This window comes from Amphiura filiformis, chromosome 5 (assembly GCF_039555335.1).
Source record: "Amphiura filiformis chromosome 5, Afil_fr2py, whole genome shotgun sequence".
NCBI lineage: Eukaryota > Metazoa > Echinodermata > Ophiuroidea > Amphilepidida > Amphiuridae > Amphiura > Amphiura filiformis.
In genome coordinates, this window is record NC_092632.1 from 69,124,999 (window position 1) to 69,142,065 (window position 17,067).

Genomic DNA, 17,067 nt, shown 5'->3' on the forward strand with positions numbered 1-17,067 from the left:
TTCTATTGCAAGTGACATAGCTGAATTTGTGTGTGAATGGAATTGATGATAAAATAGTATGCTCTGATGTATTAATGTCATATTCCAGTGTTTAAATGTTGCGAGAACATTCTCAATTTGATCAAGTTTATTTATTTATTTATTAGACAATCTGGTCTGCAATCCTTATACTTCTTATTTGCCCACAAATTAAATTAAATTTTTAACAAAAAAATGTAATGTTTAAACCTCAAGAAATCAAACTTTAGCCAGTATTAACTTACACATTCAGATGAACCAATGTCAGGAATTCCACATTTGTGACATGATCAAGGGGAATGAGTCTGATGTCGCTAATATTGTTTTTGAGATATTGGCAAAAACAGTGTTCAAATTCTTTTGTTTTATATTGTTTTCAGCCATTGATAAATGGCTCATAACTCGGTAACCAGATGTCCGATTTTGATGGGGTTTGCATCAAAACGTAGCATTTGTAAACTGCCAGAAAATGATGCAAAAGACTTCTAATTGAAAATTTGCCGACAAGTGACTCATTTCCCTTGATCATTCATGTCACATTTGAGTCAATTGGAATTCTCAGTGAACATTAAGTTTGTGGTGATTACAAATTAAGTGGTGTATATGTGTAAGGCGATGCATGCGCCGCTCCAGAGGAGGTCCTCAGCAGGTATACAGAATATGTTAATTGGAGCGATAAGTTTAGAAAGGGCACTCTCCAATGATGAGTGTGCAAACTGCTTATTCTCAGTGTATCAAGTTTAAGGCCAGTTTACTTTTGTTGCAGCACAGAGAGTTCAGACTATAAAGGTCAAGACTTGATAGAGATGGAGAAATCTGGCTGTCATGTTATACTGCAATTCAAAAATATTACTGTATATTATGTCCAGGGGTATGACAATTTCATTTGCTCAACTTAATAAAATATTGTCTACCAATATTTTGTTTAGTAACTGAATGTATGCTATTCTTAGATGAAGTGTTAAGTTAAGTCAAATCTTGCTTCATGATCCCCACTTCCCCAACAAGAAGCATGTAAAACATCTGATCATTCCATATTTTCTTCTGTTTTAAAACATGTCTGCAGTAATGACAGTTGAATAATATTATGTTTGTTGGAATTCTATCTTTAGGCCAAAAAATAATTGTTTGATTGTCACCCGACCGACCTTAATCTGGAAAATTTGTGTTTTTGGTTTTACTTTATAAAAGAATACCGATTCTAATTTTGGAAATTCCAAAAAAAGTTTTAGGTGTTTTTTTTCTCAAAGTTTTTGACAACCTGTCAAGTTTTTAAATCAGTTTTTTTTTCACTTCTAAACTGTTACGTATAAACATGAATGAAGTGGTAAACAGTACAGAAATATCCCAATTTACACAGTCTATCTGGGCTATTTGTTACGCTAATTAGGCAAAGATGTTTTGGGTATGACCTTTAAAAAAAATCTGACCAACCGACCCTACCCTTTGGAAGGGATCTATGTATACAATCATACTTATTCTTTTTTGTGGCCTGTAATCTGTATTTGCAATTTTTTTTTAAACGTTGAATGTTGAAATGACCTGTCTTGTATATATCTCACACCTATTTCTTTCTTTTATCTTGACTCTCTGCAGGATCTAATGAGGGCGCATGCGCAATTTAAGGACACCCTTGGTGAAGCCGACAAAGAATTCAATGGAATTGTACAAATTGCAACTGAAGTCAAACAAATTGGTCAACAATACGGGCATGAATCAGCATTTGAAAACCCATATACGACACTTCAAATTGATGTAAGTTACAGACAAAATAACTATTAAACAGACTTGGATTAGATTACTGCTTAAATTTAAGATTGTATTATCGGAGGGGCTCTTTGAATTTGGTACCAAAAATGTCACTGAAAGTCCTGTAAAGTGTGTCAGTGTTCCTGTATACACAATACATTTCCCACTAAGGATATCAAAATGCATGCAAATATCCCAGGAATAGTATGAAGAAATTACCGAAAGGTAAAAATTGTCATTTTTCATGAAAAGGGCAGGAAATCTGTAAATAAAGTGTTACATCATAAGTAGCAGGTTGCCTCGATTATGTCAGTTTGTCCTGAACCACAGTCAAAGCAATTACAGTAAGAAGTCATGATATAGTGATACAATTCAGTTCTGAATGGGGTAAGATCCAGTAACCATATAACCACTTCAATGGCAAATTGCGGGCACTGTTATCTTCTTTGGTTCCCAGACCTGAAACTTTTCAGTTTTATAGCTGATTGCATCTTTTTTGTTGCTCAAATTTGCATGTTTTCTTTTATTTCCAGCCCAATTTGAGCCATTTTCGCACTGTTTTTCAGGTTTTTAAAAAACATTTTTTTTCCACTAAAGGTCAGTTTCAGGTCTGGGTTGGGTTCCGAGGTCATCTTTGGTACCACAAGGGTTTCATTTTCACCATTTTAGGTCTTGTAAAGGGAACAAGCAAAATGCCAAGAACCTACCCCAGATGAAATATAACAATGACTAGACAATTAAACAAAACATAGTGTGCTCTATCTCTTAATATTTAAGATGTCAAGAAAACATTCTTGATGGCTTGAAGATGAATTTTACCGTCTTATGGGGGTACTACACCCCTGGTCAATTTTGTGCCTATTTTTGCATTTTTCTCAAAAATTATATCACATTGGTGACAAGAAAGATATGTATATTATAGGGGCACGGACTACAACTACTGTACTGAAAATTCAGCAAGTAGTTATTGATTTATTGATCAAATATTGGTTTTCCCTCATTTTTGACTGTAACTTCACAACTGTTGTCTGTGCTGAAATAAAATTTCTAGTGCAGTAAGTTGTAGTCCATGCCCCTATAATATACATATCTTACTTGTCCCCAATGCGCTATAAGTTTTGAGAAAAATTCAAAAATAGGCACAGGGGTAGTACCCCCTTAAAACATCTGAAATAATTTATTTGGAATAAGTAGAACAGAGTGGAATAAAGAGTTATTTTTTGTATACACATACTTTGGTATTGCAAGAATTAACATGTGTCCTGGATGAGATTAATCTGTTTTTATCAATATTTGTTGCAGGAAATTACAAATAAATGGGGAGATCTCCGACGACTTGTACCAGAGAGAGATTCAGCCCTAGAACATGAATTAGTGAAACAACAATGTATCCTTTCATTATTATTAACTCTCATATAAGATAGATTTGATAGGTTTGTAACATATTGCATCAACTTTTGTTGTTGATGAAAGGTTAGTTTTGTTTGTTTCTCATTGAAGCAAAATATGAATGTGGACTTTGTCCAGTGGCTAGACCAGTTAATTATCCTATACAGGGACTAAATACAACCCAAGGTGCCAAAGACAATTACATTTTGTGCATCATGCATTTGTCTCGATGCCCCCCCCCCCCCATTTGGTGATTCACATCCAAATTGAGACCCTTCCCTCCCCCATGTAATTTTGGACCCCACATGTTGAATTACCTTGAAAATGGTGCTAAACTAATTATTAATTACCCGAGTGAACGTGACAAAATGACCTCAATCAAAAAAATATCAGAAAGTGTTATTAACAATGTCCTCTAAGATCAACAACATATAATGTAACTACTCGGATATATTACCTTTTTTTATTAAAGGTCCAATTATTTGAACTTGCTAAAAATTGGTAGTGATTTAACATTAGTGTGTGTATCCCTAAATTGTAAATGTCCAGATATTTATAGCGTGCATTTGCATGTACATGTACAATTACACGGGCGGTGCACATGAACATGTCTTTGGCCCAATGTCCATTTCTTTATGTCTTAGCGACTTGCTGGTATGTCCTGGGTGGTATGTTGTGAGGTATGCAACAGGATGCGGATACTGATGCATTAGATGCCGGTAACCGTGGGATTAGTATCAACTGCCTGGTGTGACATGTCATCACATAGCATAAACATTATAGCAGGGGTCCTCAACTAAATTCCTTAAAGTGGCACTTTAGAATGTAGACTTATAAAGTGCAGAGGATTGAATAATGGGTGTTGTTCATGAGTTCACTTTAGGTCCTTGAGAGTCTTTGGCAGCCAGGGATGTAGCTACTGTGGGCGGTGGTGGGCGGCAGAGCCCACCACTCAGTTTTGGAGCCCACCACTCAGCTGTAATTTTAGCACTGGAGCCCACCACTCAGAGGACAAAATTGCACAATTTTATTGGATTAGTCAAGAATTTGGTCCATTTTGGCAAATAATTGCCAAATATGCAAGATTTTCATAAAATGCCACCCACCACTAAAACTATCCTAGCTACAACCCTGTTGGCAGCACTTTGAGAAGCTCTCAGATTTTAGTCTTTTCATATGGCTTTAATGGCTCTCTTGGACATTTTGTGATTAACCAAGGTACAAAGACTTTTTCCCCATTACTAGCCGTCATTCATGGTTTTGAATGCGGCACTGTGCCAGAAATGGTTGCGCACAGGAGATGAATGAATTGCATTAAAGTCAATATTATAAACTTTGATCATGACAATAATTTTGTGTTGGAACTTTCTCCATAATGTATGTGCATTAAATTTAAAACGATATGCAATTGTCTTGTTATCAAAACGATAAATCTAGTGATCCCAATACAAATTGAACGTAGTAAAACTTAAGCAAATTGGAATTTGAAACTAATTCATACAAATTATTTACAACTGGAAGTGTAATTAGAACAGGCTTGTAAAGTATTATTTTTGTGTTTGTTTTTTTGGATGTTGAAAATACGATTAGACTTCATTTCGTACACTGAAGGATATGTGTCAACACAGCTTATTAGGAGTAAAGTTGCCCATCATAAACTTGGCATAATATTTGCAAGTTTTGTTTGTGCTACTATTTTAACAGTCCTTGGTAGTGCCTCAAGAGGCTGTTTACTACAAGCCTTATGAACAAGTTGTTACACACAGGTGGTATGTGCTGTGCATTCTCTAAATTCAGTAAATTTCCATCGTCAACCGTGTAATTGAATATGATTATTTTGAAATTTTAAAACGCTTGAAATATCACAAACAAATAGGCATATGTTAATAGATAATATAAATACAAGCTGAAACCGTTGGGGTTCGATAATGAACCCCACAAAACTAACCGAGTATATGGAAAATGCCATACGGTCGGGCAGTTTCACAAGTTGCCGGCTCTATCATGCCACTCGCCGCCTGGTTACACAGAGGGTTAAGTTAACAGAAGTTCTTAAAACAGTATTTCATAGAATTAATACATTTATTTAGCATCTCTAGAAAATGATATAACGTTGCGTTCCTTGACCGGCTCTACTACAGCTCACGAGAGATTGCGTCAACAATTTGCACAGAAAGCTAACATGGTAGGTCCTTGGATCGAGAAGCAGATGAAGGCTGTTATAGAAATAGGCTTCAACTTGCAGATATCACTGGAAGAGCAACAGAATAATCTCAAACAGTACGAGCAAGTAGTAGTTGCATACAAGCCACATATGGATGAACTGGAAGCCTACAACCAAGCTGTACAAGAGGCTATGATCTTTGAGAACCCACACACAGACTACACTATGGAGGTAAGTCAAAGATTTCACTCCATTATTTCTTGTATCAAAGCCATGTTGAGTTTGGCTGTGGGTATAGAGAAGGGGTAAATAACAGAATAAGTGCTGACAAATGAATTGACAATTTTAAATTGAAGCAACACTTGTAAATCCATGTTGCAGGAAGTGAAAAGCTTGCATGGCATATACTATAAATTGTTTCCTGTAAACTTTTGACGAGAGCTTATTTTAAGCATGCATTGCATATTTACTGTGTTGAAACACACTAGTCTCTGATTGGCTACAGAGGCGATCTGATGTTGCCTTGTGGAAATTTATGGATGAAATTTGCGGCATATGCATTGTTAGCTCAAACTTGGCAACATCATGGCAGTATGCGCTCGTTAAAGGTTAACAGTAATTTGGTTTAGTGTATTGAAAATAGTCAAGTGCATTTTGTAGATGTGATGGTATCATTCATTTATTGGCATGTATTTTGCTTTGAATGAAATTTTAATCGTCTACATCATTATTTCCTCACTTGTGCAGCATTCCATTACAGTGATAACATGGAATAAATTGCTTAGGTGGTGATATGGTAGTGATTCCTCCTTTTCATACAAAATGTTGTGTTTACTTTCATGTGCAGACGATCCGTGTAGGCTGGGAGCAACTTCTGACAGCTATCCGACGAAACATCAACGAGATTGAGAACCAGATCCTAACCAGAGACTCAAAGGGTATCACAGAAGAGCAGCTCAATGAATTCAGGGCATCATTCAACCACTTTGATAGGGTAAGCAAGCAAGCTTTATAGCTTTCAAAGAAGGATTTAATTCACTGCTCTGTTTGCAAAATGATGTACTAATTAGTTTCATGGCCATATAAAATTAATAAAGAGATATTTTTTGCAACTCAAACAATGGCATCTCTCATAAGTTGTTAAGTGTTATTCCTGAGGTTTTCAGAAATTAAAGGTACCTAAACTATGATCAGCTCATAATAGGCAAGAATTATTCGGTTTTCGTTTCTTCGCGAGTCAATAATGTCCAAATTTACGCCTGCGTAATTCACATAAGTGTGAGTCGGTCACCGAATACGCAAATCGTAGGTGCTGCACCCAGCTGTGTGTACGCCATTCTATATCAATCCACGATGTTTTGAGTCTCGCCTATTACAAGCTGATCAGAGAGAAAGGGAGAAAGAGAAAGGGAGTGGAAAGGAAACGATTTGATTTATTTTCTGTACATATAAAGTTGAGAGGAAATAATACAAATTAAGTCGGCTTTCTGTGTGTGGATAAAGTTCATGATCTATGTGTGAAAAATCGATTAATTGATGTGGCAATTGATGGAAGCTTTCCACATCGGCGACTGGAAGGGAAAGAAGGAAGGAATAAAGAGAGAAAACTAATCAAAAAGTTGTTTTCTCTGGGTGGGATTCGAAACCGAGATCCCTCGCATGCCAACCACTAGGTCGCCGACACTACGGGTCTTTTGATGGCCAGGCCAACAAAAGCGTGCCTGTATATCAGTTGGGTGATTGCGTCATCACATCCCGTAAGATGCACGCACGCGCAGTGAAGTTTTTTGTTGTATTTTGTAGTACTCAGGCCTGTTAGGGTTAACATACTGCTAAAACATGGTGGCCATATTCATATAATGTTAGTTATGTGATTTTAGCATGAATTTTTGTGCTCATTTAAGTTGTCTAATTATGCATGCAAGTCTTGTGATTCTCATTTTGTTTTGGTCATCATTATTAAATACAGTCTTCATCAAAATCATCAAACTCATCCCAATCATCTCATGACCAGGTATGATTTGACACGTATATCGAGGTTTTATATAATGTCCTTGACAATTTTACTTCAGGTTATTGGTTTTGGTTCAGGTACAATTTCTGTTCTTATTTTTGATAGAGCAATTATTGCATTTCTTAAAATGCATTTTCCTTCATATTTTGGTGGTTGGTGCTTATTGTTGCATATTTTTGTATTTTTCTGTTTGTTCAACATTTCTGATTTTACTATTTGCATTAATATCAAATTATTGATTATGAATACTTTTCAATGGAGCAAGTGTTTCCGACTCCATTTTGTTTGCATGTTGTTTTGTTTTTTAATCAAGTTTCATGGCTTATTTCTTGTCAGCCACATATTGTTTCATATTTGCACAATCATGGTTTTATAGGTTGTTGAACTGTAAGGTATTTCATTGTTCAAGCATTCTTTTTGTCTCGTAAAGATATTGACTATAATCCATTACACCCAAAAACATGCTATAGTGTATAATATTTTGACCAGGGATGTCTTTACGCCGGTTGACCACAGTCAATATTACACTCAGTGCAAATGTCCGGCACATAGCCCTTATTTTATTTAGCCTTCCTGACCGGCACTAAATTTGGCTGAACAACTGAATATTGGTCTAGAACCTTTAAAATGTAGTATTTTGTGCTTGAAATATGAACATTAATTTTTTTTTATGGCACTAATATCACTCTAGTGACAACCTTGGTCTCGAATCTATTCCACCCAGGCTTTGGTTCAAATTTTATAATTTATTTTCTCTGTGACTATTTGTAGTGCATGAGAAAGGTCCATTCTTGGTAACACCTGGTTGTGCACCCTACCTATGTACAGAACACATGTCCAAGAGCTTATGATCCACATAGCTCAAGTATGACAGCATCTGCAAATTTGTTGCCAAAGAAATTCTTATAAAGACTCCTCAAATGAGGGCTGTTATTATTTAAACAAGTCTCTTCAAACTAATAATACTATTTATAGTTTAATGGCTCTTTCACAATGGACTATTCTATTTAAAATCCACATTACCCCTGTGGAAGAGTTTTGAAATATCTTCCACAGTATGTTTTTCAAATGTAATTGGTCAGAGTTAATCATTTTGTAACCTATTCTCCCCCTGTATTATGGAAGTTACCCAACTGTCTATTCTATTCAAAACTCATACTCCCTCTGTGGAAGACTTCAGCTAAATCTGCCACAGGGGTGTGTGGATTTTAAATAGAATAGCCCAATAGCAACCCGTAGCATTGCAGAGAGCATGATACTTTCACAGGAAGAAACATAGTTGAACACAGCACTTATCACCTATTGTTTGTTTTCCTCCATCAGAATCACAACCAAAGACTAGAAACAAAGGAGTTCCGATCATGCCTCGTCAGTCTGGGCCACAACATCCGAGACGACAAAGAGGGAGATCGTGAATTCCAGTACATCATGTCACTGGTAGACCCCAATGGCTCTGGTTACATCACTTTCCAAAATTTCCTGGATTACATGACAAGAGAAGCCGTGGATTCAGACACCGCCGAGCAAGTCATGGACTCCTTCAAGATCCTAGCAGGAAACAAGGTATTTGTCTTGCTCAGACACTGAACTAACCCTAATCGCGTAAGGGCTTTTTGGCGACGGGAAGGGAAAGAAGGAAGGAATAAAGAGAGAAAAGAAAGAAAGAAGTTGTTTGCTCTGGGTGGGATTCGAACCCGAGACCCCTCGCATGCCAAGCACTGGGTCGGCGACACTTTGCCACGGGTCTTGGGCTTCGCTGGCCAGCTGAAACCGTGCCTATATATCACTTAGGGCGATTGTGTCATCACACCACGTGGGATGCACGCACGAAGAGCGAATATATCAAGTAGTATTTTGTAGTATACCGTCCTGTTAGGGTTAAGGAAGCCTATACTGAGTTTCGATAGTGGTAACCTAACCCTAACTGCCTAAGGGCTTTTTGGCGACGGGAAGGGAAAGAAGGAAGGAATAAAGAGAGAAAAGAAAGAAAGAAGTTGTTTGCTCTGGGTGGGATTCGAACCCGAGACCCCTCGCATGCCAAGCACTGGGTCGGCGACACTTTGCCACGGGTCTTAGGCTTCGCTGGCCAGCGAAACCGTGCCTATATATCGATATATATGCGTCATCACACTATGTGGGATGCACGCTAACAGCTTATATATCAAGTAGTATTTTTGTAGTATACCGTCCTGTTAGGGTTAAGGGATCAAAATATTATTAGACCTCAAGTTTAAATTTGATCAAGTACGAAAAAGTTTAAAATTGGTGTATAATAATTTATGTATATTAGCAAATTAATTATGCAAATATATATGTGACCTGTTCTGACAAAACCAGGAACAAGTTGCATTTTTGATATTTCATGATTTGAATAAAAATGTAAGCACAGAACAAAAAGCTTCAAAATGATACCAAAATTATATACATAGCATCAATACTTTTCAAGATTTGGATAAGTTTGTAAATGATACCTTGATATTTTTGCAAAATTGCTATTCTAAGTAATGGGCTATTTAGTTTCATGCTTTACACAGGATTGAATAGGGATTATCATAGTTCAACTGTCAATTATTGATTAAATAAACCTCTTTTTAATAAGTACTTTCAAGGATTTAAAAGTCCACTCAGTCACAAGGCCAAATACCATGAAATTTAGAATTCCAAAATTTGATATATTTTTTATGGGAATGTCATCTTTAAGGCCTATAACTCAAAAACATGCCTGGCGACTTGTTCCGGGTTTTGTTGGAGCTGGTCACATATATGTGACCATCCACCACAACTGAGCCCGGATGTCTCCAGTGCCACTATTGAGATATGCTCCATTGAACTTAACAATAAACAATAGGAAACAAAGGATTTATTGACTGTTTTATTGATTTTTCACTACTTAAATGTCAAGTACTATAGACATGATATACATCATTTTAAAGCTAATTTCAAGCAGAATATTTTGGTTGAATATCTCAAAAATGATGATTGGCGACTTCAGGGCTCAGTTGTGCTGGATGGTCACATATTAGAAACACATTGACCAAGTTTCAAGGCAAAATTCTGCAAAATCAAAGTATCCTGAACATTTATGCATTGATTTTTCACAAAATTTTGACAAAAAATTGATGTTATATGTCCGATTTACAAAAGCTATTTTGATCAGTGTACTTTGCCCTACTCAACTAATCTGTTAAAACATGCTCATGCAATATCCTAATTTCCAGGATATACTTCATGACCCACCATTCGGCTTTTAAAAATCATGGTATATTTATGAAGGTTGATACTCTCTCTAATAATTTTACAGCTTGATGAGATTTGAAGAAGCCAACTTTAAAAAATGTAATGCAAACTTGTGTATCTTTACAGAGCTATATCACCCAAGAAGACTTACGACGAGAACTCCCTCCCGATCAAGCCGAGTACTGTATCGCCTGTGATGGCACCATCACGCAGGATCAGATGCGCCACCAGGAGCCCTTGACTACATGTCCTTCTCTACCGCCTCTATGGTGAAAGTGATTTGTGATGTGCCTTGACCTATTGAAATAGAATTTAATATAGTAAAAACAAATTTATAAATAACTGCAGGACAAGCTGATTTTGTACAAAGTTCAGTGGTATGTGGGGTTTTATTATTATAGCATGGATATATGTTGATGATCGGAGGTGCTTTCCTTGTGAATTGCTTGTGAATTTAACCCGGTAAAATACATTTATGATTTCTGAGTAGTAGAGGTGATATACTTCCAATTTATTGTTATTTTATTTCTCGTGTGAGGTAGCATGGACGGGATTCGAACCATCCCCTTTGTACATGAGGTTGAACAATTGCCAGCATTTAATGTTGTTCAGTTTTGTTGCTTATAGCAAAATTATTTTAAAACAATGGTAAATAAAACATAACACATGTTTAGGCCTATTCAAATAGTACAAGTATTTTCATGTAATATATCTCTTTTCCGGGCAATTCTCATGTTAGGGGTCTCCATGCAGCGAGAAACTGGCACAAAGCACTCACTCATTCTCATGGTCAAATGTAAAGTATCACTAGAGTCCTGTGCACAATCGGAACTCCACCTTCAGTAGACTGTAATGTAAATGATAGTCGGCAGTCAGGTGTTGCGTACACAAGTGCGTAGAGGTCAAATGAGCAGAAGCTTGGCTATGAGAATGTGCGAGTTTTTTGTGTGATCTTGGAATTTTCCAAGTGGCAGGACTGTTTTAGATGTCATATGTAATAATGTGCAGTGGGGTAGATGAATGCCAGGCCAACAATATTGCAAAAACAAAAATAAGAGGATGAAAAAAAAAGCCAAAAACAGTGAAACAAATACTTTCTTTCTTACACTATATGTACATTATCTATGTTGAGCCTGTCTTTCCTTGAAAGAAATTACAAAAAAAAACTATAATAATTATTATAAAAAAAAGTGAATACAGCTGATTTGTACAAAGTATAACTTATGACCGAGTTTGACTTAACTTTACAGTTAGTATGACATGTAATGATTTATTTTGCACAGGGGAGAGATCCTGTCTATTGCATGATGATTTTGCATGCAGTAGAGATCCTTCCTACTATCGGTGCAAAACAGGTCTTTGGCGGTTTCAATTGCAAAACATCGCACATACTGTAAAGAAAGGTGAAACTCAATTGTTAAAAAGCACGCCTGTAATTTGCCTATTTTTGTGTAAGCAAAATAGATGTCTATACTTTTTATGTCCTTGTACATGTAGCCATGTTCTTATTTTAGAGAGCGAACAATTGAACAGTAATTGTACATGTTACATTTTTGTCAGTTTTATTTTATTCTTATTTTTGTCTACATAAATATATCTTCTTTGGTGTAAAGAATAATAGCAAAAACTTCATGTGTCATTTTAAAAATGACATCCTCGAAAAAATACTATAGTTATACCATAATTGCAGTGTTGTCTTGTATGAAAATCATGAAAAAGGTACCTCAAACCATAATATTGAAAACATCTTTGAGAACATGAAAAAGAAAAAAATGTTTGTTTTTGTCAATGTTTCAGTAGAAGGGAGAAATAGTAAATAACCCAAATCCCAATAAATATATTATGAAATTCCCTATTTGAATGAACTTTACTTCTCAAAATGTTTTCTAAAAATGGAAAAGAAAAATTATTGGAAAATAAGTGCCTTACCTTATTTGGAATATCCTGAAACTTACCAAGGCAGTCACTATATGAATATACTAACGGTCATTGATAGAGAAATAAAAAACAAGTATTATACTGCCATTTTTTTATGTAGCACATCTAATGTATAAATATTCATTAGTTCACTGGACACTTGTATCCATTGTGTCAGGTTCAGGGTTATTATGTTCAAACCTGTCACATATTGTATAGATAAATTGGTTGTATTTTGCATAAAACCTTTGTCTACTAGCATATCTCTCAGCTCCAATATTGTAAAATCCTCCATCCAAAAAAATTCTTGATTTCCTTTATCCATTTTTTTGCAGTTTTAGATAGTGAATTTTTTGTAAAAAAAAAATTGAATAAAAAATTATGCATGATATAATATGAATGTCACAAGTTCTGTATGATCTATAATTATACCATTTGGGTATATTTGGCTAAAGATCTTGTAACTAACCCTATCGGACCGGCACCTTATTGAACAAGGATCGAGTCAAGCAGCCAGCTGATATGATACAAAGTCAGAAACCCGTGTATATTATATTTTAGTGGTTTAACAAATTTGCTGGTATAGGACATTTTTTTGTAAAGTATACTATAATCATTGTGTACAAGTACTCCCGCTTTAAAGCTTGCTCATTCGCCCTTGTTTTTTGGTTAAAAGAAATTGGCCTTCATTTTCAACATTTTTTACACCGTATCGGTTGAATAAAGTCGGAACTAGAGAATGTATCTGTAAAGATCTATCAAATTCTTCTGCAAAAAATGATGTAGGATATGAAAAATTATTGTAAATGACATTTTTATGTTTGCCTTTTTTGACAATATAGTGTGACAGTTCTGTTGAATATTATCATTTATTCAGAGATAACCAAATCTAATAATATGAAAAAAATAAAGCAGCTAAATTCCAAACCTGTAAAATATTGCAATATTTTATCACCATGAGTCATGCGTAAAGAGGGTGATGGTTTGTATAGTAACAGTAAAAATTGGTTTATTGTACGAATATACACAGTGGCATTGCTAGGTTTCAAATGAGATGTTTAACAGGCTAGTACTTGTCGAATAATAAACCCGAGGCCTCCATTGTAATTATACTGCAAAAGGTCTGATATTCAAGCAACTTGCTTTGATTGCAAATTTGGGTTGATAGTTAACGAAAGTGAGATTGTATGCAGTTGAAAAGTTGATTCTAACAAAAGATTTGAACTTGCTGAGTAATGATAGGAATAAAACCACTCTCAAAGGTGTAGGACTGTTGAAGAGAAACAGCATGCGAGAGTTTTATCCTTCTCTTTTTATATATTTATTTATTCAGTAATTCTTTCTTTTTTTGGTAAGCAAAATTTATACACTCAGTTTGGACTTGATCAATTGTATAGAAAGTTCTCCCCTTACGTTGATGGAAACATCGGTAGCATGCCGCCCATAAATGCTGTATTTAAAGTACTGGGTGCTTAGCCTTTCATATCTGTCAGATCTTTTGTACGTATATTATTAATATCACTGGTATTAACTTGAGTAAGAACTTGACCAGGACTTTTGATCATTGTGTGTTCATTATTAGCACAAACATCAAATATATAACAAGCATAAGGGCAAGTATATAGTGCGACTCTTATTTCCGCCAGTAAGGTTACGACTTGCTTACGGCTGTGTATTACGACTCCTGCTTCTACATACTGGTGGAGTAGGACTCAAAATACATGGGGAGCCAAGGGCGGTTCATCCCCAAATTTCACAAAATAGCCACTTAAAAATTTGTCAGTGGCAAAAGTAGTCACCAGGGCTACTTTTCATAGATTTTGTTCAAAATAGCCCTGGTTTATCAAGAATATAGAGGTTGTGCATATGACGTATCATACCGTAAATATGGCGGACTTCTCAAATGCATTCAGCAAAAGCATGATTGCATTCTATCATGAGAGTTTGTCTCACACACAACAAATGCACTATGATCAAATAGGTTGATGACAACATTTGATTGAATGGACTGCACTGCACCATGATTATGGTGAAGGACACTGGTTCAAATCCATTGTTTGGAGCCAATCAATAATTTCATGCACAACCTCTGTTGGGCTATTCCAGTTGAAATTCTTACACCCCCTATGGAAGACAAGGCCTTAATCTTCCACACAGAGAGTGTGAATTTCAAATTGAGTTGCCTGAATGGGTTACTCTATTTGAAATCTACACCCCCTGTGTGGGACGTTAAAGTTGTGTCTTCCATAGAGGATGTATGGATTTGAACTGGAATAATGTAGAAGGCACTGGTGAAAAAAAAAACCCCACAAAATGTCACATTGACTATATACTGGCCGCTAGTTACACTTTGCGTTCCAGGAGCTTTCAGGGATAAATGAGTCCAAAATCTTCTAATGAGAATTGGACTCTGTAAATATCAAAGAATAATTACAAGAAATAAATTTTTTAATATTTCCGTAAGGAATGATATCATCATGAAGTGGTTGAAGGCATTCTTGTTGAAGTGACTGCTTGTGGTAGTGATGGGTGCAACTTACTAGTGATGTGCCCTACTATGTCGGCAGAAGACCACTACAAGGGAGGGAGGCAATAGACACAAATCATAACTCAAGTAATCACTTATTTTTTTACTTCCCACATGTGTATGTGATACTATGCAAACTGGTGGTTGTCAATAAAAGGACATTTGCAAATCCTTACATTTTTGTGTCTGTGTTATTTTATGATGTTAAACACCCAGGGAGTTTAAACTGGAAAATTGCAATGGGGGGATTTCAGTAATATTCACAACATTGTAAGTCTGAAAGCCATATTTAATTTAAGCAGAAATAACTGGGTAAATGAAAGAAACCCCACTGGCTATTTTCGCAGTGTAACATGCAAGTTCTCTGGGGTTATGACATTGTTGGAAAGTGATCTGTTGACCTACTAGCACGCCCAATTTGGCAGATTCTATTTACGTGTAAGTGGGACATGTGGAAACATTACAAATATAGCAAAAAATCAGTTTTGAAAAAAAATGAACCAATTTCATATTATAATATCGTAACTCTTCTATTGCGTTCCTAAGATTTCTGTGATCTGGTAAAGGACATACAACATATTGAAACTTGGTGAAATACCCCTGATCAAGCAAATGAGGGCAAAGTCTAGGGCTTTCAATTTTGTCATATAATGGCTAAGGTTACACGTTTGACCACATAATGGCATAAGCAGGGGTGTGAGATAGAGGCCTCAGACCAAAAAAGCTGAGAATTACTAAAAAAAGCTGAAAAACATTGTAAAAGCAGGGTAAAAACGTCAAATATTTTGTTAGAAGTCACGCATGAGTAAAGTGGATAACCTCTATTGTCCATCCAAATTTGGTCAGCTGGGCAAGTCAGTTTGGATATAAGAAAACACCAAATCACATTTTTTAACACCCCCCCCCCTGTCCCAGGAGTCTATATAATTGACCAGTTAATTAATGGAATCCGTATATCCATGATGACAATATTAATCAAGCAACCTTGCTTGATTTAATGGTTTGAGTAGACTATATCCCATATATCAATCAAAATACAACATAAAATCAACCTAATTGTGGTTATTGCAAGAGGTTCAATGTTACATTTGGGAGAAGCATGCTTTTTAACGCTAAAAGTGATTTTTGGCTATCGGAAAGGAAAGACGGAATAAAAAAAAAGAGAGGATGAACAAAAAGTTGTTTGTTACAGTCAGCATTCAAACCCCAGACCCCTCACGTGTCGGGCACTCCATCGCCTACCAGTAGCCACAGGTAAACACCTGTGGCCCAGCCAATAAAATCATGCATATATGACTTTGGGTGATAACGTCATCGCATCATGTGGGAACATGCTAGTTTTGCATAACTGATGAGTACTAATCATTTTGATATAGCCTGTACTGCATTTTATGCACTACAAACACAAGATACACTTGACACAGATTAGAAACTTTTAAATGAATGTTTTATTTCCACATAAAACTATTCTTGACATATTTCATGCTGGTTGATATATTTTGGCAGATACAATAGAAGATAATGTGGATACATGATTACACTTGGCAGATTGATTTGTAAACATGCATTAGTAAATATTCATATTTAATTTTACCTAGTTGGCACCGTACATGATTGGGTTATTCCAGTTGAAATCCACACTACCCCTGTGAAAGATTTTGGAAATATCTTCCACAGTTGGAGTATGGTTTTCAAATGTAATTGGTCAGGGTTAATCATTTTTTCTTGAAACCCATACTCCCCCTATATCTTCCACAACTGGAGGGAGTATTTCAAATGGATGTTATCCAATTGTCTATTCTATTCAAAACTCATACTCCCTCTGTGGAAGACTTACGATAAATCTTCCACAGGAGTAGTGTGGATTTTAAATAGAATAGCCCATTTGTAATCAATTCTGTGCTATCAAGTTGGATTTTGAAATAATACAAGAGAAGACATCTAATGCAAAAGAGTTCTATAAAATACAGGCAGTATCAAAATGATAGTAGTCCATCTGTTCTCCGTCTGTTCTTGTAAGGCCCGCATCTTCCAAATGCACCATTGGGTCAA

At 35.9% G+C, this 17,067-nt stretch overlaps 1 protein-coding gene across 1 annotated transcript in view; it reads left to right on the top strand.

The window, feature by feature from the left end:
• The window catches only part of LOC140153628 (alpha-actinin-like), an 82,995-nt gene extending 67,805 nt beyond the window's left edge, over nucleotides 1-15,190 (top strand). Inside the window, 8 exon segments of the mRNA XM_072176423.1 lie at nucleotides 1,615-1,773; nucleotides 3,070-3,154; nucleotides 5,298-5,551; nucleotides 6,168-6,314; nucleotides 8,658-8,897; nucleotides 10,698-10,781; nucleotides 10,784-10,829; nucleotides 10,832-15,190. Coding sequence (XP_072032524.1) covers nucleotides 1,615-1,773; nucleotides 3,070-3,154; nucleotides 5,298-5,551; nucleotides 6,168-6,314; nucleotides 8,658-8,897; nucleotides 10,698-10,781; nucleotides 10,784-10,829; nucleotides 10,832-10,857 — 1,041 coding nt within the window. The 3' untranslated portion in view covers nucleotides 10,858-15,190.
• The last annotated feature ends 1,877 nt before the right edge of the window (nucleotides 15,191-17,067 follow it).